This window comes from Hylaeus anthracinus, unplaced genomic scaffold, assembly GCF_026225885.1.
Source record: "Hylaeus anthracinus isolate JK02 unplaced genomic scaffold, UHH_iyHylAnth1.0_haploid 12001, whole genome shotgun sequence".
In the NCBI taxonomy this organism is placed as follows: Eukaryota; Metazoa; Arthropoda; class Insecta; order Hymenoptera; family Colletidae; genus Hylaeus; species Hylaeus anthracinus.
Window position 1 is genome coordinate 20,328 of NW_026534348.1, and position 27,697 is coordinate 48,024.

Genomic DNA, 27,697 nt, shown 5'->3' on the forward strand with positions numbered 1-27,697 from the left:
CACAGTAAATTATAGGAAATTATGATTTCCTTTTCGATGGGTCTGCTGGTGGAATGAAAAATGCGGACACGTAGAAAGCATAACATTTATTATGGCAAGTACGGGTAACGGAGAATAATACAAATTTTATGGCAATATTGCCTCGTTACAATTTACGCAGTCAGTCTATAATTTCTCGTCGACGTTTTCAATCGTCGTTCGAAATTTAATTATACACAAAGTCACGTGACAGTCCAATAAGAGATCGAAACAATTCGTACGCTCCAAAGGCACAATGTTCACAGATAAATCGGTTCACAATAATCAGCGAGAATCAGTGTACTCGCCGATCCTTTAATCTCTACAATAATTGTAAAGCGATTAGTAATCCGTTTTCTAAAGGTTATAAAACGTTGCATATGTTATTTCATTATTATCGTTTACAAAAGCAACATGCGCACGCCGATTGGACACGTCGAAGACGAAGCATCGAATTGCTCATCTTTCTAAAGGTTTCGTAAAATAAAAAATTGTTCCATATATATATCCTTTTAAATAGAACACCGATGGATTATGCTTCGAAATTATAGTTACAAATATAGCTAGCTAATAAAGCTAATAAGAAGGAGCAGAAATGTATTTTTTAATAAATACATGCCTGAAGAGTAATCGTTTCAGAGATGTCCAATTACTTAATTTTCAAGTCTGAAAAATTAGACAAATTGTTCCACGAATTTAAAGAATTTTTCGAATGAATTGTTAAATAAGATTTCTAGAAGCGCTCGATATATCAAACACTCTATAATAAATAAATAGCTATTATTTGATAAAAGAAAAAAATGATTACTTTTCGAGTGGATATTTATTAAAATTTTCTTGCTCTAGGTAACACGCTCTGTCAACCAATTAATTTTCCGTACATAATTCAAAAACACTTTGTTTAAAAGTAGTCATTAAGTATTTTATCTGGCAGTGCAAGGGTAAGTAAACCTACAGCGACACGTATAACGTTTAGAGTTACTTTCGATGATTCGGTCGCGATATCAACTATTAATCAAGAAACGTTACATTTACATTAAAATTATACTTGAATGGTTGCGAGAGATTCTCATTCTAATTCTTGCTTCGCTCTGGAACACGAGAGGCAGCACTGCTGCTGATAAAAGTGATAAGTGCAGAGCCGAGCCTGCAATACTAAATTGCAGTTCGATATACTGTCCTTGCAAAGTGCATTTTCTTCCAGTCCTGAAAGTAACAAATTAACGTAATTAAAAAAATTAAATTAAACAAATTTCATGACGATTGCTTGGTATACCATTTGAAATTTCTGGATCGTTTTGAACTTGCAGAACTCTATGATGGTTTTCAGATCCGTGCACGTCGTCCTTGCAAGGGTAGTCGTTGCAGGTCCTTCGAGATATAGGTCTGTCCTTGTCCTTGCAGTGAAGCTCGTGATGTTCAGGCGGTTGACCCTCGCTATTCAGACACCTCACTTCCCTTTTCTGAATACCTTTTCCGCATGACCGGGAACACTGAAGAGAAATAAATACATATATAAGTATTATGTACAGAGCGCAGAAAAAGGAATGATACGAACGGTGAAGGATTAGCATATTTTTAGCAATACATCATTGATACAGTAAACAATCAATTGTAGAGAACATTCACAATATTTTTAGTTGAATAAATTAGATATTATTATAGATAGGATATTTTACAGTATATCAAATTTATAATCAGATGTAAAGAAATTTACCAGCTTTGAATGTTCATATATGTATATAGTAATTCAACGATGCATAAAAATTCATTTGTTTAAGTTTAAATTACCTCTGTCCAGTCTGATATGAACCACATGGACGTACACGGTGGACGGTTGCATGGTCTCCTTGTTTCCGGTTTGTTAGCGGGGCAGTTCATATCCAGAACCACGCGAAGGGCTCCGCGAAGGGTCGTTACGCAAACTACTTCTCTAACCTGTTCTCCTGAATCACATTCCGTGGAACACTGGAGCGGAGCGGAAAATAGAAAACGATTGATATTTATTGCTAAGCTAGTAAGATGCAATTATCTGTAACGAGCGCGTAAAAGATTAGAGTAACAGCAATTACGTTAATGCCAACTTCCGAATATTAAGCTTAGGGATAAGAAATGTCCGAGAGATTCGACGACAACCCAAGTTGTACGCAGATCTGAATGCTCTTATACGATAGTAATATTAATTTATATATGATATCTTTTTCTTCTTAAAGTATTCATCACTTTATTAATGTTATCGAAACGAACCTCGGACCAAGGTCCCGTAAACCATTGCCCACTGCAGGTTCTGTTACTTGAACAGCTTCTGGAGGTTTCGGGTCGACTCGATTGCTCGCAAAATTCCTCCTCTGGACTGTTATCGCAGAAGACCTTTCTCGTTTGCACACCAGTTCCGCATTCGGCCGAGCACTGGAACGTTGCGAAAGAATGTTGTTCTCGTTAAGGCAGTTGAAAATATTTATAAAATCGGGTTTAATGATCGGCCAATCTGGACAAGCCTTATATAACGTTTTCGGCTGATATATATCAACGATCAACGATCATCGATATTTTATTATACATAGTAATATCTGTTGAGTAATTACAATAAATTTAAACTACGAGACATCTCGTAGTTGGCAGTGAATCGGCTAAATCAAATTTATTTACCCCTTCGGTCCATTCGGTGTATAACCACAGCGGACTTTGGAGTCTCGTAGACACACCGTTTACTTGCGGTGATTTGGCCAAGCATGGTCCCAAATCGCAAGCTTCTTGTGTGTTAGGCTTCGATTCAGGATCACAAGAACTTTGTGCGGAGCAAGTGGCGAGCCTCGTCCGTTTACCTGGCCCACAAGACGTCGAACACTTTAACACGAATAAAAAGGAGCTTTGTCATTTCGAACAAGTATGATTTTTATTACACGAATGAGGTTAATTGTAATATTATGTCCTGGAAATTTCATTGCTTTATTAGATGGATATTTAATACAAAACAAATATAAAAAGGTACCTTTTTATTTCTATATGTTACAGCTAAATTGAGGTACGTTTAATCGCACTTTAAAATACAATATGTATCTCTAATTACACTACATCAGACAAGGTATATTTGGTAATTTTCATTCGAAATCCAACAAACTATTCCCTCACGGGAGAACAAATTACGAGGGACCTTCAGCTTTCATCCCAAAATACCAGACTACGCCATTAATTATAATATTCAATCTTCAGTTGATAGTAAATGCATCTCATAAACTGTTAAATTCGTTACATTTGAGCCACCGATTGCGTGATTTATCGCTTTCAAAAGTCACTCGACTGAAATACACGCGTGCAGTAGGTAATAAAGAAGGTAAAGTACCAATGACCACGTGCCCACGTTCCATTGCGAAGGCGGTAACGGCGCCGGTGTTATTTTTACGTCATATTCGCACGCTGGCATTTCGCAAACCTCGGTCGTTTGAAGAATTTTCGGTTCCATACAGGCACCGTCGGCTATTCGCATTATTAGCGACGGTTTGATTTCTTGCACGCATTCCAAGTCCCTGACACGTGTCCCGGTACCGCAGGTAACAGAACACTCGCTCCAAGGGCTGGCTCTCCATCTTGGAAGAATCGAACATTTTTAACGAGATTAAGTCATTGAAACAAAATTCTTTTCTCTGCAAAATCAAAAGCGTCTCAAGGTTATTTTATAAATATGTATACATAGAGAGCTCCATCAGAAGCAAGACATCAAACGAGACACCTCGTATTAATTAAGTCAACTATCGTTGGAAACATATTAAACTCATTTGGAATAATAGGAAAAAAATGTTGACAGACTGTAAAGGAAAATATAGCCTATGTGTGGCAATTCTTGTTTGCTGGTAGTAATGTTTTTCTAATTGCCTAGACTCCGCATCTAGGAGAAATAGTTAACTCCTTTGTACCGAATATATATAATATAATACTTTACATCTTTTCTGCAACGATAGAGTTTAAATGTTAATAAAGAAGCACGCTATTTTTCAACTTTTGCGTCACGACAAATTCTTTATTTAGCACCATGAGACAGAAACACACCGTCAACTACCTACCTATTATAGTATTATACATATACATGATGTGGCAATGAAAGAACTAACGTTATACTTACTTGGGTGGACAGGGTGTAGTATTACACCGTAATTGAATTTCTCGCGGCTTCTCCAACGCGTGGCACCTCTTCTCAGGTACCTGTGTCTGCGTGTGTTCTCTTATGCAGGTGTACTTGACTAACTGGGTACCTTTTTCCGAAGAAAAGTTCAAATAAGACCACCTTCGTCTCTTACGTTCTGAGCGAAATTAATCAAGTACTTGAGATTATTTCTTCTTTGAAGAAAGTTGTTACCTCCTCCACAGGATCTGCTGCATTCGGTGTAGCCAGTGGACTTCCAAACAAATTTTCGTTTCTTGTAGCGTTTCGGGAGAAATGGTTGAGTTCCATCGATATTCGGGGGTCCATTATCTGCTCTAAAAAAAAAACAATGAATTCATTTTAGTGTAGCGACTAATATTGACCAAGCTTAGAAAATTTGATTACGGTGCTAAACATTCAAGTATACCTTCTGTGAGGTATATTCGGAACGATAGGTTCGGCAGTTTTAATGGCAACTGAAAATGAAATTTATTTAAGATTAAAAGGAACGTTTATTACGGCAAATCATGAAATAAGAGCTTTATTAGTAGATTTTATTAATATTTATCGATACCTGTCTTATGCCCAAAATGAGAGTTTGTTGGAACGTTTACATTTCCAGGGATGACATACCGATACACAATACCTGGATTCGGTTCTTGGTACAGAACCTGATTAGAAAATATCAATATATCGTCACGCAACATTTTTATATTCATGAAATATCGTGGTTTAAATAATGTGACAGATGCACACAAGTACAATCAATTATTTACCATTACATCAATCGGTTCTTGCAGTGGCCCAGTAGCAGAAAAGCTTTCCAAATTTTGGGGACCTTGACGAAGATAAACAAAAGTGGTTCCAGCCGCTTGGTATTTACCAGATAAGTTAATACTGTAATTTCCATTGAATAAATAACTTCCATCTTGCAGTTTGATTGCTGAAAAGAAAAAATGTATGATATTTAAATTTAAATTATGAATGAAAAATAAATATACTACCGAGACAATAGTCCTATTTCTCAACAATTTTAGTACTCCATTCAAGATTAATTCAAGTTGTGGTTGACTTTTAGTTCTATAGACTATTTTCATATGGCTTGAACGATTCTATTGTGCACGCATATATTAATTAACGATGCAATCGCAAAAAATTTGCATTTTGCAAAGGCGCTATATTTCACAATCTCTTTTTAGTTATTCAAATGACACGTTTGTAGGGTCGAAAATTCAAGAGATCAAGATTGACATAGTCAATCGTGCACGCTGTTAATTATTTCGAGCGCGCGTGTGGGTGTTGAGAAGTAAATATCATGATCATTCGCGATATAGAACGTAAAAGTCATTCACAACGTTCGAATGCGAGAACCGCTGATTCTGTTAGCGTTATGTGCGCGATACGATACATTAGAAATATAGACGAGTCATTTAGTAAGTGCCGTGTACATAGGTCGCGATTAAATACTGTGCGTCTTTCAACTTTCTTCGGGCGCAGATAATTGAAACATTATATCGATATTTGCAATTATTACAAACTCTTTGAAACAGTAATTTTTCATTTCATTTTACTAAAAAAAAAAAAAATGCAAGAATGATCATTGTGGCAGACTACATTTTATTTCCAAACTAAACACAGGTGTGGAACGTTTCTTGTTAAATAATGTATATTTCTCTATTAAAGTGTTAACTGGCGGATACAACGAAATGGCAAACTTTCTCTTTCCCATAAGTTCGAAAATAATTACAAACTGAATTATAAAGTAAAATTATGTGCCATGAATAAATGGCACTCTAAAATGTTTTCATTCGACATCTATTATTGGAATAAAATTGTCTCCGGGTCAACGTCTGTTGTACCCGCATGTCTCATTCTGTTGATGTTGCTCCCACCTTATAAATCTTGACTTTTGCGATAAATTCGTTGGCTGAATCCGCCCAACAAACGCAACTTGGAAGACTGGCCAATAAAACGATTCGATTCGCTGCGAATTCAATACGTAATGGCGAACTCTGTCTGTCAAGATTTCGTATTAACGGCATAATTGATCGCATCAGTAAAAGCTTCGAATCGCTTCGCATTATTTCACACCTACCTACTCGTTCCTTGGAGATCTAAAGGAAGAAACAGCTATACATCGGATACGTGTTACATTAATCTTCTTAGCGATCTATGACACGTCGATTCATCGTCGTAAAAATTCCGATCGTGATCGTTTAGCATGGAATTATGTTATACAAGAGGCTCTACGCGTTGTGCATTTTATGACCGTACGATTTATGTGATTCTAGATAGGGACCAGGTAATGGGGGACTTTGTGCACACGGTAACAAGTATCAATTTTTCAAAAACTAAACTGGCTGTGATCAAAGTAACACGCGAATAGACATGGTGGAAAATAGAATTTAACAAATTCGATCCTTTAGAAGGATAATAAACACTCTGGCAAACTATACGTTTGTTCATACTTTATTTACACTATCTTCTACTGTTTTTCTTGTATCAAATTACACATTTCCAGCACGTAGTACAATTACTTCCAAGACTCGTTGTAATTATTAGTATCGATCTCCAAACCATAGAAAGTGTAACGTCGGTGTCGCAAATCTATTCTCCAACACGGGCTCGAGCATGACGCGATAGACTATCAAGAAATCGCTGAAACCAAATGTTCGAAGTGTAATGCAGTACATGATGTACCTATCAATAGCTGTAGCACTTGGTTTACAAGAGACAGCGTGTCACGTCCCATTTAGCACGCAACAGGAGATTAGATTATACGGGGGTTGACGCCGGGAGCACGACGGCGACGCCTCTCGTTCGCTTAGATTCCGACGATAGGAGATCTAAGCACTGATAATAAAGAGGAATCGCAAACAACCGCTGCTGATTGCTTACAATCGCGAACAATCACGGGCGACGATTTGCTTACTGGCACAGTTCATTAAAATCAGTTTGCCGCACTCGAACGGAATTCCGCGTATCAACTTGATTCAATGTTCCAGCCAACCTTCGTACGTTCTCATTTCTCTTCATTCGTTATGCGCTCGTTTCTGTTCCGCTTTATCGCCTCTTGGTACTTTCACGCCTTTGTCACGGGGACGTGTTTCTTTCATAAATCTGGATTACCCTCCGATTTTTATTTTTTTATCGCTCGCTGAGCTAGGCCGACGGCCACGATGCTTCAGGAGTAGAGAGTGTGAAACGTAACAATGAAATGAAAAGTATCATAAACAGTGGTAATTCTAAATGAAGGTTCTTCGTTGTTATGTATCGCGAACTTACTGTAACGAGTGTTAAATTGAAAATGACACTAAAAAATATTTACTCAAGCACCTATGTATCCTAGGTATCTCAGTCTCTTTTTTTAATTACGATGACTTTAGAAAGCCGTAGAGGACTTGGATCCCTTTTAACAAAATTCTTCTATGAACGAGACGAGAAAATCGGATAACTTATCTTATAAAATGTGAATAATATAAAAATAAAAGATTAAAGGAAGAACTACTTGTTGCTTTGTAAATTACAATATCCTTTTCGAATGGTCTCGAACGAAAGATTAAAATATATGTATTTAATAAAAATAATTATACACGTGCTAATACCAGCTTGTATCATAGTTTTAGATTAAAAAATACAACAAAATATAAAATGTCACTCTGTTACCCAAATAATTCTCCGTGTGACGCAGTTGGGTCACGTTCAGAGCGAGAGCACCTCTCGGGACAGTGGCTACGAGATTGTAACCCCGCTCCAAGGTCGGTTCCGTGAAAATCCCATCGATCAAATGTCCGCAACAGCAACTTGAGAGACACTGTAATCATAATTAGCGCGCAATTAATTCATTATACAAGAGCTTATCGCGCTTTTTAATCGAATGAAAACACGCTTAATGCATCGCGAGTCATTTCAATTCTCGAATACTGCATTAATTATATGCTGTTCAATGTGAGCAGAGGACTGACTGCTGAAACCACTTTATCGAACGGTAAGTTATACGATACTTTAAAATGCAAAGCGTGATAAATAAATGAAGTGTTTGATAAAAATATCAATATGCTAAATATCCTTTTTTTTTTTTTTTTTTTTTATAGCTCGTGATAGGTGGAAAGATTAATTAGCATCTGGTTAAAGGGGAACGTGGACAGTAATCGACAACACTTCTTGATATGGATTATTAAATTTCCATTAAATTGCTCGGAAAGATTATCTCCTAATAGCCTATTTAACCGCATTAGACTCGATATTAAACAATAATACGAGTATAACCATGTGGTTCACATTTTTTACACATGTTTTTAGAACAAATGATTCTTGTATATTTCAAGAATAACCAACATCAATGCGATCCTAATCAATAATTTGAATAACAGCTTCGTAATTCGTTTCAGCAGTGCATTCTTTACAACGACTGCGCGTACAATATCGAATGAATAAATGCACTTCAGAGAACACCGAAAAGACTCCGTTGCGGAAGAATGAAATGCCACAGAAGCAATCATGTGTTTACACGTCCTAAACGAGGTGGCATGGCATGGCATGGCGATCGGGACGTGCTAACAGAAATAATGGAAGCGTTACGCTTGTTTTGTCGAGCACAGTGCTTTCGTTACACTGCATTGGTATCCGTGATAAATATCTTTGACCTTTTTTACCGGACGGGGGCACGTACCATGATACTGAATATGGTAGGTTGTTGCGTGAAAAAAGAAATACTAACTACCGTGCAATTCCGCTGTCTAAAAAGTTTCCAAACCCAATTCCTACGTCCTGTTCGTTCGACGATAGTGAAACAAAGCCACTTATTCTTCTGCTACACAAAATAATATGTAAAACACATCTTTAAGTGTTATAAAATGTCGTAATCTCTTTCGTTCTACGATCTTTTCCCACCTTTCTGATACATGTAGTCATTATACCTTCGCTATAAAATTTCTGTAATAAATAGTTCATTTCTCCGTATGCTACAGCCTCTAGAAATTTATTTGCAGACATCAAATCGGAAGTGAATGTTCCATAATAAGGTGTACAGATGTAATCTGACCTCAAACGATCCTCACCTATTGCTCCCCAGCAGTCTCGAGAGTCTATCTCGAAACTGTCCAAACCCCAACTAGGATTAATCACTTTTTAAACCGACGTAATTCTTTCGAATGATTCAGGAACTAATCGGGTCTACTAATCGATCAACGACAAACACCTCACCTCACACCGAAGGTGACGAATAAAGTGATTTCTACCAGAGTTGTTGTAGCGAGATGTAGGTATGCATACCAAGAGGATCGTAGACCTCGTCTGTTTTGCCCGGAGGCGTCACAAACCGAATCACTCTTCAAGTTTCGTTCGCCTCTTCATTCAGAAGTGGCGACTATTTCCAGATAGTAATTAGTCAAAACAGAAATGCTGTTTGCACACGTGGCTACTCGGCGGCGCGAGTCTAAGCAAACAGTGGCTAGAGCGTTATTGAATCAGCTAGATTTGAAATGGATGTCCACGGCGCGAATTGGCAAGCCACAACACGCATGGCAGGACACGTGTTCGGGACGCATGAAACCGCCGTGAAATTATGGCTGTCAAGGTATAAATTTAGCCCCGTCGTCGTTCCGCACTCTCTACAGTCCGGCTGCAATTCGTCGTCCTGTCACCGAATCGCGACAGCCCGAGTGCACCGGAAATCGAGGACCACTCTGTGGGCGATCTGGACGTCGATGCAACGATCGAGAGACCACTCATGGCCATCGACGAACGAATTTCATACGTGTTACCAGTTACCAGTTACGTCAAGGACCAAGCTGCCTCGCATCCGCGTATTGACACGGAATAATAACCCGATATTAATGAGTTCCCAGTGACGGTGCTATTAGTATTCCAGTTCGATCAGAGTGTGCGGTTACTTGGTTACGAGCTTAATAGACAACAGAGTGAAGAATTGCCACGTTCTTTGTTATAGTGTCAGCTTGTTTCGTACTTTTCGTATACTATTATGCATTGGACATTTTTCTAGTATATGTTTTATTGTGATTTTTGTTTGGTTTGTAGAAGAAATTTAGTCAGTTGTTTCGTTACATAACAGATATCGTCGATATCATCGACGTTAATTTTGACACCTGTCTCTTATTCACTTATTTCTAAGTCCTAGAGCATTCCTGGTGTCGAATGTAGAATTAAAGCTCCTGGTCACCCGTCCGAAAGGGGAGCCTACAAACCTCGATGGCCAGCCACATGTTTGCTGTTATTCACCCTGACTCGCAAAGTTGTTCCGTGAAACAGTCGAAACCTTGACACATCTTCTTCAAAGCATGTTATGTGGTGCAATGCACTTCCTAGAGCAAATATTGATTTCGTGCCGAGTTCGACTTGTAGCGCATGCAGGCACTAATTGTAACGGGCACCCCCTTCCTGCCATATGGCATACATGTTATACACAGGTACAAGTCAAATATCCATTCTATTTAAAGAAAGATTCAGTTGAAATTCTGCAACCATCCACGGTGTACGAGTTTCTTGTTCGAATTCCGACAACCTATTGGATACTTTATCCTTACTTTGGCGTCGACGTCAGCGTCGCCGTTGAAAGTATTCGGGTTTGAGCCAGAATTTGCTATAATTGGTGATTACTATAATACAAGATGTCGTTTGACTAACCGACAGCTTCATGTTTCATCTATTAGAGCAAGCCTTCGAACACGTACAGTTGGACAAACTTAGTAAGATTCCAGATTCCAGTAATTTCGATGTTGAATCGAGAGAATCGGTCTTCTTCTTTCGTGCCAAGATTCGCTTTCGTGTTTTCTCTTCGCATTTATTCGAAGCTTCCAGGTTCATCTTCATTGTGTTCGTACGCGTGTCTTCGATGCTCAGATTTATTTATTACAAGGCAGTGACGATCACGGCGTCGTCTGCATACAATGGAAACTGCGTATCCTCGCTTCTGGCTAGATCTGACTAGTTGATAAACATTCGCAGACATGTACAAGCTTAACAAGTTTAATTAGATTCCTAAGGATGGAGGAGTAAGTGATGGGGATGACATTAGACGATTAGACGATCGTTTAGGCCTACAATGTGGCTAGTGGGTGTCACCTGATACTTTTTAAAAGAAGACTATTGAAGGATAACAGGGATCGTCGTGGATCTGCGATGAATTCCTAGAAGATGCTTTGTCGCTGCGGTTGGTACAGCGATGCAAATGACGCGGGTTTGATTTGTATGCATGGAAAATTGTCAATCTGGAAATAATGTTACGGAAGAAGGTCTGAAGGTTATTGTGACGTCTCGTGTGCGCGGGTGCACTCGTATTCACGCGCTTGATGAAGCTGAAGAAGATTAAGACGATAAGAAATTGTACGTTACAATGAGTAATTCTTTACGTGGGTTAGCGTTACATGGGCGTGGAATCGTTATATGGAACGCGAAAGACGCGTATAAATTACAAGGGAAAACCACATGGCCATGTACGAGCGAGTGCTTTGATGGTGATTCAGGTCGGATCTGAAACTTCGTATCTATTACTACCGTTTGATTGGGTGATTAATCACTGATGGTTTGCTTGAATGCTCTATTCTATTTCGATCCGGCAGTTTCGCAATTTGAGGATGCATCACGGTCATCGTAGCGTCAAGAATGTACTTCGTAGCTGTAGAAATTACAGATCGATTTGTTAGAATCGATTGGAAAGTAATCGAGTGAAACGATTAAAAGTGATTTCTTTTTGCTCGAACAACCGTTCATTGATATACCGAATGTTGCGTTTATCTGTGAATAGATAAATACATAGAATAACTTGATAGATCCATGTAATATGGAAGAATGTATAATAAATAAATAGTATAAATGTGTAAAGTAAATACAAGAAATCTAAACCATTTTCTTTTATTACAAAAATGGGACTGTTCACTTTGTTTTGTTTGGAAATTAAATAATTTCCATCTCTATTGATTCATTTCCAATGATGTGGTTTTATTACGAATCGTGAGGATTAATAAACGAAATTCTTAAACGACTAGCATTATTTTCTATTCAAATTGTTTTGTAAGAGCCGGAACAAGAAGTAGTCTGATGGTGGAACGCAGAGGGTCTGCAAAGGCGCCTATCTCATCACTTTCCACTTCCGGTTGGTCTGTAGCGATGCATAAGGTCTGACGTTATCTTGTCCGAAGATGAGACCCTTTCCATTAGCTAAAGCCTAATTTCTCGTTTCTCTTGGACTGCCTGCAACCTCTATTACACAATCTCAATATCAGCAATCTGTTCAGCCTGGTAATTGGAAATTTGTCATCGACTAATTATACAATCATTACTAATTTCGATGGATACAATTTTGACTTTTACAATTAAACATTTGAATCTAACATGAACAGAGATAATATTGCACACTCGAGACTGTAAATATCAAATCAACAGTCGCTAGGTGATTCATAGTTTCCCATTTACTATTTTTACCTCCCCGATGGGCTATTCTAACTTTCAGGTCGCACGCTACGTACTACATGTATATCGATATTGTACCAAATAATTTTAGTTTTGTGTGTGTGGGGGGGGGCGTATACGGCGTAGAACAATGACAGAACCGTGTTCAAGACGCGTTGAACAGAAAAAAGAAATGCTAATAAATGTTCGATTCGTTGTCTAACAGAGTCCATCTTTTGTCCTTCATAGCCGGCAGAGCTGAACGCTGGTACTGTTCCGTTGCACGACACTTCTTTTTTCAGTAAAAGCTAATCAGTAACGTGCATATAAAGCCGCGCCCAAAGTGACACTCCTCACTCTGATTGGATTAACCCGGGATGAATGTCAAGTTACTTGTTGCTTATAGACGCGGGAACGATCGATGTTAATTGTATGAATATCGCATGAGCGAATTTATAAATCGAGCCGAAGGGGGAACAATGAGAACCCAACCGCGGCTCTCGATTACCAACTCGATAATGTCAAACGACGTGAAACAGGTCCCCGGATCGCTCGATTATTAACGACGGGGATCGGGTGTATCATACGGTGCGCCGCGCCGGACGTTAACGTTATCTCGCATCGATGGTTATCTAGGATTTATATTTCTGACATCGGTAGTGATTTACAACCTTCTACCTAGGATTATAATTACGATGGAGTTTATGGAATCTCTTAATTACGTAACGACCCAGTCCTAAACGTTGGGTACATTAATTCACTGAAAGGGCTTCGATCGCGCGGGATTGTGCAATCTTCTCCGAGACGTGTAAATACCGAACGCTCTCTTACTCGTACTCATTTAAAATTTCACATTTCTAATGTATAGGTTGATTCTAGTTAATCGCACAGGGAATCAACTGCACTAAAAACATAACGCCAAAAACCTAATAAAAGACTCGTTTATATGTAGAGAGCTAAACTGATCGCACAAACATTGGTCTGTCTTTGAACCTCCCGTACTTGTATGGCGCTTCAAGGGCTTCAAATCAAAAAGTCCTTCGTCTTCTAGCTATCCATTAGCGTTAACCATTTGCGGGACACCCGTCCAACGAATGGACAAAAGCGCAACTGTGTAATTTATTGCAAGTGCGGAGCCTGAAGTAAACGACGGAGACGGTGACCCGTATAATCTGCGCGTCGTGCGCCGGGTCGTCGGTTTCGACGTGTTCTTTTTACAGGAATACATTGTAATCGTGTGTCGGTGCGGCATAAATCTGTGGAAGCGTTAAAGTGCATTAAATTACACAGTGCGCGTTAACTTGTAATAACCGAGTCATAATTCTCACCGCCACATTTACAAGTGGACCCGGGCGAACACACGTCAGGTGTTTACACTGCGATAAAACAACCCGGCGTACCTTGTACTCGCTTTAGGAACCACGTGTATATGTAGTTGATTCAAGTGAACAGCGCCTTCCGGATGGCCTAGATAACACACCGGGGGCTTTGATATCAAACGTTTCGCGTGAAAACCTGCGACTGAACGAATGAATTATTATGAACGCAGCCGGGAATGGATGCTGCCGCGCCGCGATCCTGGTCGTCTCAAATTCGAGATGTGATTCTTTGTTCGAAAATAAGTCCAAGTTTGGCCCACTAAATTTCGTCGCGTCAAGTTTGGACAAAGTCCAGTTCAGGAGATTTTTGGTTTGTCGAGAAGGTAAATTGATACAGTTGAATTTTGACTGAACACAGATTTTCATGGAGAATTTCACTGGAGTCGGGCAGAATAACCTACACCCCCGCTCACAAGTATATGGACGTTGTTTCACGTTGAAATGTATATCTAAAAAAAGTTACGAATCTATTAATGAATATCGCTTGTGTTTCTGTATTTAGTTTGTGTTGCATTAGAGAGCATATTTTATCAACAGTTTATTTATTGTTGCATCAGTATGCAAATAATTTGAGTAAAGGGAACGAATCGAATCGAATCGAATCGAATCGAATCGAAGTGTTTTCTACATGTTCGAGACACTTTTAAATTCAATCTCATCACGAATTACGATGCAATCTACATAAAATCCCCCACAGAATTCCGTTCAGCATCGAAAGAAGGAATGCTTAGGTGTTGCACGAAAATCTCGACTGATTCTTGATCAATGGGCCCTACGAAGTAGGTCATCATAGTTTCTCGCACGTAAAGCACTGGTGAATCATCCGAAACGTCGACTGTGTGTTATCCAAGCGTGCTTTCACGTATTGCTCAGCTTTTCTTATTTCTGGTAGCTCGATCCACCCTCTAAGGTCTCGACACTGGCAATGTTCCTTTCGATGCTCTGTATTATTCTACGCGTCGAGAGCCTTGTGTCTTGCACGCGAAGTCTGCCTTTATTGCGACGACATTAAAGACAGAAAAAGAACGGAACAAAAGTTGCACGGAATCATTAAGATAATGGCGGCTAATTAATAATCGGCTTCGAAAGGACCGAATAAATCATCCTGGGTCCACGAGAAGCGCCACGTTCGGCGTTGTGCTCGGAATTCTTGACAACGGGGATTAAACGGCTCTAGTGATCACGAAAAAAACCCAGCAAGAATGGACGTCGAACTCGATTCCGACGCCGACGCCGACGCCGATGCCGACGCCGACGCTTACGTGCTATCGGAGAGATCTCGATAGGGTGTTGGTGTCACGATGGTGTCACGTCGTCAGAGTGGCACACAGGGATTCGTTTATCCCCGTTTAGCGCGTCTTGTCTGCTTCTAATCGACTAATTTGCATTTATTCACTTCACTTTGGTTATTGAAATCAAGTTACATATGTTCGTGTTTCTGTCGAAACAGAGGGAAAATCGCATTTTTAATTTAAACTGTGGTATTCTTAGTGATAAGTATAATTATTTAATGCATTAAATCCGCAGTCTAATCACCACAAAAGCAATTACAAATCGATCACAAAGTAATCACTACGTAATTATGGCACGTGGCCGAGCTCGGTCGTAGACTATCGGTTCTGTTTTCGCGTCTCATCCTTTTCTCATCTCTGGCGTGGATGCAAACGGCGCGGCGCGGCGCCAAAGATCGAGCGAGCAGGTTGCTGGCCACCTTGGATCCCATTGCTCGGCGCGTAACAGATGGATCGCCGCCGAGGCGCGAGTTAGACGCGCCTCTCGACGCGTCTCGTCTTCACGGACCACCGTGAAAAAGCATTTCGAATTCGACGCCACGGAATCCGGTCTTATCTGTGGAAAGTCGATTATATCCGGCACAGGGAACAGGCTGAGAGGCGTGAAAAGAGGAATGGAATTTCGCGGAATCGTGAAACGGTTCGGCGAACGTTCACTGTAACATCGCCGAGCAATTCGACGCGCGAAATTGTATTTTCCTCGAGCGTTTCGCTCGACGATTGGTCCCAGGCTTGTGACGGATGGATTCGTTAACGCAGTGCTTCTCAAATCCCGTTTTCTCGATAGATTGAAATGTTTCGAAAAGAAGGAAAATTAAATTGTACGATATTGGATCGAGATTCCAGACTAATATGTATTTAATTTAGAACAGTTGAAATAGAAAAATGATGTAAACTGAATAACATATTAATTTTATAACGCAAAATTTATAAATCATTATTTCGATAAGATAATGAGATTGCATTATCAAAACCTTTCACTGTTTGATTAATGTACAAGTAGATACGAGATTGCCCATTAGATAGTATTTTATTCGTGTAATTTGTCATTTACATTTGAATTCAGTATGAATGATTTGTTATCGACCTAATCTATTATCGTATAAAGTTGCGCGATCAGACGAATAGATATACAGAGTCGAAACTTGAGCGTAGGAATTTGAAAATATTCAATCAGAAAGGAAAGAAGTGTGAGCGTAAAATGGTATCCAGAATTATTATGAAATTCCGAAGCTATTGGATTCTAAAATGTAAACTCGAAAACATTTATTTCGAACTTGTTCAAAGTTCAAAGATAAATAAACTGGCTTTGTTAATTCGAGAACTCGTTATTTATTTTTTTTAATGATATTTGATGTTTAATAAAGTAACGAGCAATAAAGTGGTCAGTGAACATTGAGAAGATTCGCGCAGCTTGCGATACTTGAGACTTGGCCGATGAGCAAAGAAAGTCCAACGATTCCAACCTGCACGATCATGACCCTGCACTAAGCTGCGTGTCATGACGCAGGGCAAGAAACGAGCCACGAAACTGATGGTACACGAATAAATATCTCCCTACTGCCAGTCATGCAAGCGCGCGTAAGAGCAAATTGATTGCGTAAGGAGGAAGAAGATTTAATTGAGACTCGAGGTATTTCATACAACAAGAAATTTAACGTTAAAGTATCATTTTGTTTAACATTGCAGGCTAGTGTTGCATACATTTTTCAATCAGAGGAAATTAATTAAAACGTTAAAGAAATCCAATTTAACTAGTAAAATATGTAGTTGATTTAAAGTCCGTGTCTGTGACATTTTATTTAACAATTTATAATGTATGAAGTTAGAAAATTGAAGCTTTTCGGGATAAATAAAAGTCTCTCTGTTCTTCAGATTTTGAAAAAGTTCGGAATAAAGGAAGGACACATACGTCGTTAAAATCAATTACATTCGTGAATTATTCCTTGTTGTTCCTGTTGCACTTTGTTGGAAAAACCGATCGGCTGCCAGACGTTAACAAATAATATCCGCAGTGACAATTCGAGATGCATACGTTCTCGTTACAGGACTATAAAGACGTTCGCTGCAGCGCACTGTTTATTTACAATGATAAATGAGATGCGGTCCCCGTAAGCAAACCATTTACAAGGAAGCTACAAAACGTTTGTAATTTATTACAATGCTACGGCCTGGGAACACGTGTTTGCCGCGTGACACGAAAACGAGGAAATGCTGCAAGGCGCACAACTTCCTGAACGGATCACACGCAAGTTGTTATCCAAGGTGGTGGATCTGCAGTTTTCATTCGATCTATCAAACTATGTATCATCTGGCACGCAGCGAAACACCTCCGTTCGCGATTGAGTTCGTTCAACTTATCAGCGTCGAATGTGGTTCTCCTGTTTCGATAACGAGTAATAGATTTTAATCGTAACCGGTGTTATTAATATCGCGGAGGAATCGATAAGTGGACAAAATAATGGAACCAACTTAATTCTGTCTGTAGTATTGAACATTAAAAGGATGCAGATAGTGCAAGCATCGTTATCTGGGAATAGTAGTAATATAAATAGTAGTGATTCTGCGTTTTCAACTCGCAAGCATTGCTTAGAATGCTATTATAATGTGTACATGTTTGCTAGAAAGAAAAGAACATCGTGAAAAGTGTATTTGAAAATTTAAAAGTTCAGTTGCACACAAATTCTTGCAAGAATATTTAAAATTATCGACAGACAGTTACATTTGTACAACTATCTGTAAATGAAAGAATAACTTAAGAAAATAGTATAAAAGTCACTAATTCCTACATCTTCTATTCGTAGCATTTGAAAATTTAACTTTGATGTTCATCGAATGTTCCATGTATATAAAAAGAATTAATTTCGATTGAACGTGTATTATCCTTAGAAAAAATTCCTCCTACCATTTGCGGTAGCGACTACACGATAAAAAAGCTGTAGCTACGAAGTTTATTCAAGCGATAAAAACAAAATGGATATTTCTTCATTTGTATCGGGATCGATGCCTGGGAGGAATACATTAAAAAGTGTTGAATTATAAGGGTCCCCAGGGGTGTCCGTCATAATGCACATGAGCAATAACGTGATCAACGTGACAGTGGCCATCAATTCGCATGATTAATGAACAGAGGTAAAAGATTGAGAAGAAAGACACGAGAACACGGTTTGGTCGTTGAATTTGGATCAAAGATAAAGGCTGAGACCGTGGCTGCTTCCTGCAACACTTACACGTAAAAGCGGGTGGGATCTACAACACGCTCTCGAATCTGTTCTAATGTGCTATCTGACCGGTCTAAGAATACGCGTTACTCGCAACATTTAACCACAGGAATGCGTTACAACACGCAATATGGAACTACTTCCTAGATAGACCTTGGGCATCGTGGACGGGTTTCTGCTCATCCACGGAAAGAAAAGAAAATTGTCGTCGTTCGCATCGCCACAATTAAACGATGCAATTTACGAGCGACATTTGAATCGCGCTAATAAAACAACATCTCGTTCGCTTGTCAAAGGGTAGCCGCGTGCCGCGCGCCGTGTTGGCTCTTTTTTTTATCCTGGAACGAATACGTAAGCCTCGTTACGATATTCGTGATAACATTTATGATTTATGCTTTTACTGAAATTCTAATTTGTGGAGTTTGCACTTGTTATGTTTTGATGACCAAAGGAAAATAACAGCTAGCAAAAATGACCACTTCGTATTCACGAATACCATAATCATAATTTATTAAGACATCCTTAATACGCGCATTCGCGTAACCCCTTCCGACGATCATTAAGAAGCAGCACATTAAAGCAGTAGTGAAAAATTTGATTCACAGTACAAGGTGCACGTCTTTCGTGACAATTAACGAGGGGCTCTGGTAGATGTAAAAGCAATAAACACCTTCGACGAGCACGTTGCCATTTTTGGCCACGCAGTACAATCGATGCCATTCCTCGGACATTTATTTCTTTTCCCTTCCACCGACGCGATACCTTTTGTTCTAACCACGTTGACGACTCTTCGCATCCACCAAAAACTCCTTTTAAATTCCTTTTAAGCGCGAAGCGAATCTCGAGGCGTTTCCGATTCAGACTACTTCTTTGTTGACGATTTATCTGCGGTTCGTGTGAATCCGAGACCCGTTTCGCCAATGTACATTTCACCATCGTCATTTTATTCGTCATAGTTCCTAATGGACAGGAAAAAACCGGTTTAAACGGGACGGTCGCAAGTCGTCGGTGTATCCATCGTAATTTTCAAACACCGACCGGCGACCGTTCGTTAAAGGAATACTTACCCTTTCGCGACGATTGGGCCTCGTTAGGTCGTGAAAATAGTAATAATAACGCTGATTAAACTAATGACGAATACGAGCGACGATCCATTAGCCGCTCGACGAGAAAACATTGCTGAATTTACCGAACACGCGACGCCGATTTGTGCTGAACGCGTTCCATGCCACTTTCAGCTACTCGGAAACGCGTGGCATTCATTTCGCTATCGTTTCGAGTACTTGGACTGTTAGCTATCCCATAATGTTTGCACAGAAAAGTATGATCTTGGTAGAATGGGATAGTTTGTTAGAGCAACTCCAGCAACATTGGATATATTGTCAATAATGTAATATTAGGCTCTGTATTCTGTGTTGGAATTTATCATGTGAGAACCACTTATTAATCACTACAGAAAGTCAATAAAATGTGTTTGTTTTCGATCATACGAGATTTGGAACTCGTATCTAATCACTAATTTTAACCATAAAAAAGGTTGTCATTTTGTTTTTTTTACATCTATATTTTATATAAAATATCAGAAAACTGAAGGTTTAAACAATTATTTAATTGCATATTTTCGAAGAAACTTGTCTTGTTCATCAACTACTGGGACTGATCGTACATTGATTCCCAGCTGTTTGAGTGAAACTGTGCGTGTTGTGTATATTATCTCCGATTTGTGTATTAAACAATGCCAGGAGTCTGCCAGGAAGTAAAGAACATTCGTTATATCACTTAATGATACCTTATTTCTGGAAGAAAATGAACGAGGTGTGGATAGCAAAAATATTAGTTCAAGCCAGAATAACAACAATTAAAACTAGTTTACGCGGTCCATAGAGTAAAGGGTACTTCTATTTGAAAATCAAACGATTAATGGAGAAAATTGCATCGCAAAATTAAATAAACTACGAATAAAGGTAAGTGAAACAGTGTTAATTATCAGCGAGAACATCGTCTTGGTGAGTTTAATTCTGTCATATTGAAAGTTTCTGAATTTTACGAAACACCAATGAAGACTTTGGGCGATGATTAATAAAGAATCATTTGTCCCAATATTCTGAAAGTAAAAAACTACCACCAGCTGCCAGAAGCTTATCAAATAGGATGTGTCACTAATTATTTTCCGTACAAACTAAAGATAGAATAAAGCCCAGCTAAAAAATCCGAGCAAACTTTTTAAACAACACGGTGGTTACTTCTCCTCGTTTCTTATTAAACACCTTCTGCTACAAAGAACAACAATAAATTAAACAAGAATTGGACAAGAGCAAAGTAAAAAAATAGATTTTCCGCTGGAAAAAAATGGATTTTCCAAACATAACTACTTCGGTGGAAATACCTACAACTAAATCAAACAAAACTAAATCAACAGAAACTACTCGACGCTCTCAGGAAAAAATACATCGACACGCTTCCGATGAATTTTAGCGACACGTACGGATAAAGAGATGCTCCCAAAAAGAGTCTCTTATCATTGTGACACGAACGAGACACGGCCGTGTGATACTTTTTATTGGCCAGTGGTAGTAAGCTGCCAAGAACGACTTCTCCCTTGGCAAGGAAAAAAAAGAACAAGAACTAAAAGATCGAAAAGGAAGAAGTAAAAGGGGGAGAAAAAAGAAGGGGGGCTGCTCTCCAACGTTCGTGGTTTTCAGCATGCGCTGAGAACGGCCGTTCAAACACGGACTGGCTTGAAGCACGAGGCGCCAGATATCCTGTAATTTGTCTTTCAACGAATCACTTTAGATGACGACGCGGGACAACGATTTTCGTGGAGCGTATAAATTATAATTTTTCTGCCCGACACGAACGATAGCCACCGTTGTGCTCATTTCGTCATTTCTCCCTTGCAACGTGACATTCTATCTGATATCATTTGGATCTCGTTCGCAACCATTTTAAATCAATTTCCGATAATAATAACACGCTAGACCTAGATACTCTTATTATTATTTTTTCTCTGATTTCTTTGTAAAGTATGAAAGTTGTTTGGATTTTTTATGATTTTGTAGAGTAAACTTGACGAGGAAGTGGATCGAGACTTATTTGCTTCGAAAATATGATATGAAAAGGGACTATTAAAATCATGTTATTACGTGTTATTACACGTAAGAAAAACTAATACCAAAGTATATACATAGCATATATAGGAAAGACAAAATTAACCGTCAATTTTTGCTTCTTCTCGATTGTATCGACATTAGTAATCTCATAAAATAAAAAAGTATCGAGAATTCTTCGTTAAGCATTACATATTACGTACATATAACAGATTCCACGGCCGACATAGAAAGAAGGTGTTTGTCCAAATTAAAACGTTCCACGTGACTGATTGCTCTTTAGTTACAGAACACTGGCCTACAAAAGATCTTTAGAAAAATCGATGACATATCGCTCGTATTAAAGAACCGTATCCTTTGAATTCAGCTTCAAACAAGCCGCTTTACGGTTACTCGGTTTTTCTTCGTTCCGCATACAGCACACGTAGAAACCGCTGCACATTAATTTGATCTACGAGTTTGGCATTGAAGTTAGAGCCAAATTGGAGCCGGCCCCCACGAGTGTTTTAACAGCACACTAAATCGTGAGTAAACCTTTCGGGATTTAATGTTCAAATCTTACCGTTGTAGATATCAATAGAACGAACAGGACAGCTCGATCCATCTTGGCGAACGTTCGTGCGGCTGCTTCAGAATCCAGGCGTCATCTTCGATAACTTTGTTAATTCTCTTCTTCTCGACGAGCTTCGCAAAGAATTCTTCATCGTTCTCTCGAGCACGATTTCAGGCAGTCGTTTCGCGTTGCATCACGGTTTTTGGTTCTATTTTAACTTCGTCGACTGTCATCGAAATCACGATTACACATTTCACTCACGCTTTCTTCTTCTTCTTCGTTTCCTGTCTCATCCAGTCTTTCATCATTCCACGAATTTTTTAACAGATACGTCTTCTTTTGATGTGCAACTTTCAATAAATTTAACAACGATGAAATTCAGACCACTATCGATTATTAGTTACAAATTTTCTTGATATGAAGAAACGTAGTTGTTCGTAATCTTTCTTTTATTTATTTTTTTCTTTTAAATTTCATACCACTTTTCTTATTATCGTTGTTTTATACAAAGCATAAAATTAGTACTATTAGTTTAGATAAATAATGGATTCAAGATCCCATACTGTATATTTCTCAGGCTTCAACCAAAATTGTAAACCCTTTTCAGAGAAACTGACGTGCATAAGCAACACCTAATACCATAAGTCGCTTAAATATCGTAAAGTTGAAGATCGCTCCTCTCGACGAGGCAGCTTTTTACACGTATCCAAATTCATTCAAAACTCTACACTCTGTGCAACGTAATATGTACAAGTTTTTTTCTTCGTTAAGCGAGATACGACCTTACAAACAATGCGATTTATGGCCTCTTACTAAATCCTATTTAAAGGTGAAGAATCCGCGAAACCTGAATTTACTAGACGCGCGGTGAATATATGTATATATGGCCGCGACCATTGAAAAGTCGAATTTTTTCATTTTTCCCCATTTGATCGGGGATTTCTACAGTTCCCCGCGCGAGCCGAGTCCTCTATCTCGCGTCGCGCCAGAGACTTTCCTATTTCATTTTTCCAGTGTTCGAGCAGTATTACATATTTACTGTTCCCCGTGTTACCTTGTACGGGATTCCAAAGACACGGAGGAATTTCCCGGGTGATATCTAAATTGTGATCAACGATCGTACTAGACCCGGATAGAAGGATAGCGGAGATAAGGAAATTATTTACACGGACGATGGTAACGGCACGGCGCGCGGCGGCAGATAAAAATAAGCCAGGAACACCAGCGCGAGACACAGATTGTATAATTATTAGGATGTCACAGAAGATATTGCACGATTTTAGTCACGATTCTCTTTGTTACTCTTAAATCATCTATCCAAGTAATACGTAAGCACGTCGCTGACATGCTCTTATCGAAACAATTTCTATTGAACAATTTCTATTTATGCAGCACACATTCCGTGTAAAATTCCCCGCAGTTTTTCGCCTTACTATCTTATCTGTGATTATTCTGTAACTTGCTAGGTGCAAACATGCTCCTACCTTCATTCTGCTCTTACGATTGAAATTGAAAGACTACCAATGTTTCGACAAGAGAGCAAGGCCATAAGTGGACGCGTAAATCTTTGTCCAATTTGTTTGTTCGTCAAGATTGCGTCGTTGATTATAACTTTGATTAAACCAGAACGATAATTTATGTAAACGCGTGCTGGCGATGGAACTACGTGGTTACAGTATTAATCAAGGGGATGGAGTGCTCAACTGCTTCTTAGGAAATCCACGGGTATTTTTAGGACTGTTTTAAAAATCTACTATTCCTGCTTCTCGTCGAATGAATGCACTTGGACGCGAAAATATATCCAGCGCTTTGGATAATATTTTGAATGCCCCTCAAGATAGGTGTCGGATCTCTATGTATTTTTAAATCGTGTCCCCATTTTTCTGGACCAAGCTGCAGCCTGCATTATCAACAAATTATTTACTTCTGTTTTCTTTTGGTTTGTCACGATTCTTTTAAAATTGTTAACTTTTAAACTACATTAATTGGATTCAGGTCTTTTCTACAGTTAATCTATGATTAGATTTATGCCATTTCGCGTACCTATACACACGCACATAATGCTTTCATGGTCCAGTTGTTAGTGAGCGTTGGACGAGAATCTACATAGGTGTACGTACGGTATATTGGTCGTGCGTCGACCTGTCGAACGTAATCGCTTTTACATAGAATTATTCACTGAAAGTGCGCCGAGGATATTTTTTACCGCTAATGCATTCCGCGGCCGTTTCAATTCCGAATCGGTGCCGCGGATCGAAAGTTCCCTTAGAAAAGCTAAGCAAACGGTTTACCTGGTTGGCGCCAAGCCGTTGGTTCCACTAGATCGATCTCAATTAACAATTCTACATTATCTCTGCGCTAATCGATTGTTTATCCGGTGTATTTGCCGCCGACTGCCATAGCGCCGCTCCAATTCGACAAATTATGGGACTGGTTACGAGCAAAGGATCGGTTCACGTGCATTTTGCCGCGCTGAAATCGCGCGGAATGGCGCGGATTGCACATCTGCGATCGCAACGAATGAATGTAACCGGGAATTTACGAGCCAGGAGGGCAATAAGAACGTGAAATTATTGCAGACCTAATTAAACGTAATCGGTTGGTACTTTTAAATTATCGTTACTCGACACTGTGCTAAAGTTTAAAGAAAAGTAACTCTGGTTGCGGAGAGCCATTGAACGTTTGACTCTTTAATAAACGCGATTGGTAATATAACATGTTTCGGGATTTTTAGTTTCCGTTTAGATAATCGTGCTCATAAATAATGGGAGAATGTAGGCGATGCGTGAAAAATGTTTCGATTCTATTTCTGGCTTGTGCTTATCGAAATGAAGCATTTATGGACTCGAAGATTCCTGGCTTGCTTGCTCTGCGTAAATGTTGAACGTGGCAGAATTATTGAAATTTGAAACATGTGTATTTTCGTGTTTTTTAAGTCAATCTTCAACTATTGAAAAATAGCGAATAATACTATGAATCGAATAAACGGAAACTCGTGAATAGTAGTATTAGTAGAAATATCAAATACTTGAGTATGCAAAATTAGAAGCATGGAATGATGACAAGACTAGATTCCTACGAAAACAAAGTATTTATCATTTACGATATTAAGACAACGATGCTAAAATATAAACGTTACGAGTTTAAAATTAATAATAATATAGCATATAAAAATAATTACACGGATCAAAAGATGAATGTGCAAAACTTTTGCTCATAGAAAGTGAGCGACACCTGATTGATTAACATTCAACAAACCAAAAGAACATTCCCTTATTTTCTACAATAAAACAAAGCTTGCATCTAAAATTCTGAAAGGTCGACTATTAATAGCAAAAAATATTCTTCAGCAACCTAGAAAGTGCATTTTGCCAAGTTGCCAATCAATTGGAATATTCAGCGATTCCGAAATAATTACATCATTTTTTTAGTAATTTATTAGTTGAAGCATCGGCAAGCACGCATATTAATTACAGGCTATTTAAACATTACGCGTCGAGTGCACGGTAAGAACGCGATAAGTAGTCACACATACGGTCGTATGAATTACGCGACACGTATTCGGTTGCCATTCGTATGTCGTTCGAATGGAAAACACTACAGAATACGTTACCAGGGTAATATTTCATACTCGAGTGTATGTATTAATTAATCAGTACCGCGAAATGGAGACAAAGTGCTGTGTAAAGTGCGTTCCTCTTTAAATCTGTCGCCCAATTTCTTAAAAATTTTTCTTCTATTTTTACGCTCCGTATCCCAAAAATCCAATCTACGATTATGTAACCGCGTTTTACTATGAATTCGCTAATCGTGGATCGAAAAGAGCAATTCAACAGTCTCATCGATACCTCGCGTACGCCATGCCGCGCCGTTGCTGCTCTTTCGATGTCTATTTTTTCACCAGCAATGTATACGAGATCACGTTACGTTATTGAAATAAAAATAATACACCCATTCGGAAGGTTCTACTTACGCAAGTCCAGATATAACGCGGAATACCGTTTATTTTTACGATTATCGACCCACTGGGGATCGCAGACTAATAATACACGTTTGCAAACAAGAGATCGACGTACCAAAAAAAAAAAGAACCATTTCCTCGAAAACTGAATAAATGAACGGAATAGCTCGTTAAGTGGATAGACAAGATCGTTACAATGACAGTTAGTGGCGTTAGGAAAATATTTGCTTTCTCTTCAAATAACAAATGAGAGAACAAATAGATAGACTTACGCGCTACACCATGAATAATTTCGTATTTTTAATTTTAATTACTCAGAAAATTAATTTACTACTTTTAATTCGTATTTTATCATACATGTGCATCAGGATGACTGAAAGTGAACAGATTGCTTGTTTATGACCGTCTAATTGTCCTTCCGATCAGAGTTCATCGAGTAAACGTGGCCATTTACAGGTTGCGAGAACGAAAGTTGATGCGTTAAGAAGGGCACAAAGTCAAGGCCACATGCATTCGAATACGAAAATAGCATTAGAACTCATCAAAGGAACGTAAATTTAGATTTGTGCGATACAAAGCGCCTTAAGCTGTTCCGTGTGTATCGCGATAAAAAAAAAAAAAAAAAAAAAAAAAAAGAAAGAAAAAAGATTCTCTTTCTCTCTCTCTCTCTTCCGCGGCAGTAAAAACTGTTATACAGCTGTCTGGTAGAGGAAAGAGGTTCACGTCACAGTCTGACGGTCGTAGAAATCTCTATTACAGTCTGGCACGATTTTCAAAAGCATTTGGACACTTGAATGGCCACACCGTCCGATACATTCCACGCGTATCTTAATTTCATGCTGAATTTGTTAGCATGGAATGTAAAAGGGGCCCAGAAAGCACGCAACACGAGATATACATGTAACGGATATACGATTCATTAGACGAAATTCGATTATTATTGAAGCTGTTCGAGCATTATGCGATGACTGGGGCCAATGTAAAAAAAAGAACCGTGTCAGGCTTGTCCCAACATAGAATCTAGTACGAACCACGAACCGTTGATGCATCGAAACCATTCCCCGGTGTAAAAAAAGATTAAAGACGTCTGATCAGTCTGTCTAAAGGTAATCTTGGAAATAAATCTATGAAAGAAAAATTTCTGACAGTGACATTTCCAACAAATTTTCTCAAACTCTTAAAATTGATTCAATCGATAAATTGCTATTGTTATATTTACTTATTCACACCTCCGTTGTAACGTACCAGGATAACGCGATAAATGTTCAAAGAAATAGCCAATTTCGATTAACACTCGATCACATATTATCACCTGCGATATATTACTTCGTGGACGAACTAATCAATTTTATAACTAAATATCGTGATTTGAAGTTTTCCAGAATTTCAAAGTTGCCGTATCACTGAATTACTCGTGTACGAGTTTTGTTTGGGGGACACTCGTGAGTGCTATGTCGAAATAGTTAACCCGTAAATGTTTCCCATTTAATTGTTCACCATATGCACTGATCAGTTAATTTTGAGAAAAGTTGATAACACAGCTACGGTAGCATGGTGCGTGTTACTGAATACCGAGAGACACAAGTTCCTCTGTCGTGCTTTACAGAGGTGTCGTG

At 38.8% G+C, this 27,697-nt stretch overlaps 1 protein-coding gene across 6 annotated transcripts; it reads right to left on the reverse strand.

Moving 5' to 3' along the window:
• Positions 1-71: 71 nt before the first annotated feature.
• On the reverse strand, positions 72-27,697 carry LOC128890787 (thrombospondin type-1 domain-containing protein 4-like). 6 transcript variants are annotated; one of them, XM_054149639.1, is made up of 14 exons: positions 27,327-27,697; positions 22,130-22,456; positions 7,826-7,973; positions 4,936-5,102; positions 4,734-4,830; positions 4,587-4,635; positions 4,373-4,494; positions 4,139-4,268; positions 3,362-3,605; positions 2,668-2,865; positions 2,266-2,427; positions 1,810-1,986; positions 1,295-1,511; positions 72-1,224 (listed from the first exon to the last, which is right to left on the reverse strand). In XM_054149639.1, the coding sequence occupies exons 2-14, from the start codon at positions 22,169-22,171 to the stop codon at positions 1,088-1,090; spliced, it is 1,890 nt and encodes a 629-aa protein (XP_054005614.1). In that variant the 5' UTR covers positions 22,172-22,456; positions 27,327-27,697; the 3' UTR covers positions 72-1,087. The 6 variants fall into 6 exon arrangements, with proteins under 6 accessions (XP_054005614.1, XP_054005613.1, XP_054005612.1 ...); XM_054149638.1 differs by having other exon boundaries at positions 22,130-22,506; XM_054149637.1 differs by having other exon boundaries at positions 22,130-22,752.

What these genes read in the sequence shown, in the direction of transcription:
- LOC128890787 (XM_054149639.1), bottom strand. Translation starts at nt 22,171, where the DNA reads ATGGATCGAGCTGTCCTGTTCGTTCTATTGATATCTACAACG. An exon ending in TTCTATTGATATCTACAACG is followed by an intron (nt 7,974 to 22,129) that starts GTAAGATTTGAA and finishes TTATGATTACAG; the next exon opens with TGTCTCTCAAGTTGCTGTTG. An exon ending in CCGAATATACCTCACAGAAG is followed by an intron (nt 4,495 to 4,586) that starts GTATACTTGAAT and finishes TTTTTTTTTTAG; the next exon opens with AGCAGATAATGGACCCCCGA.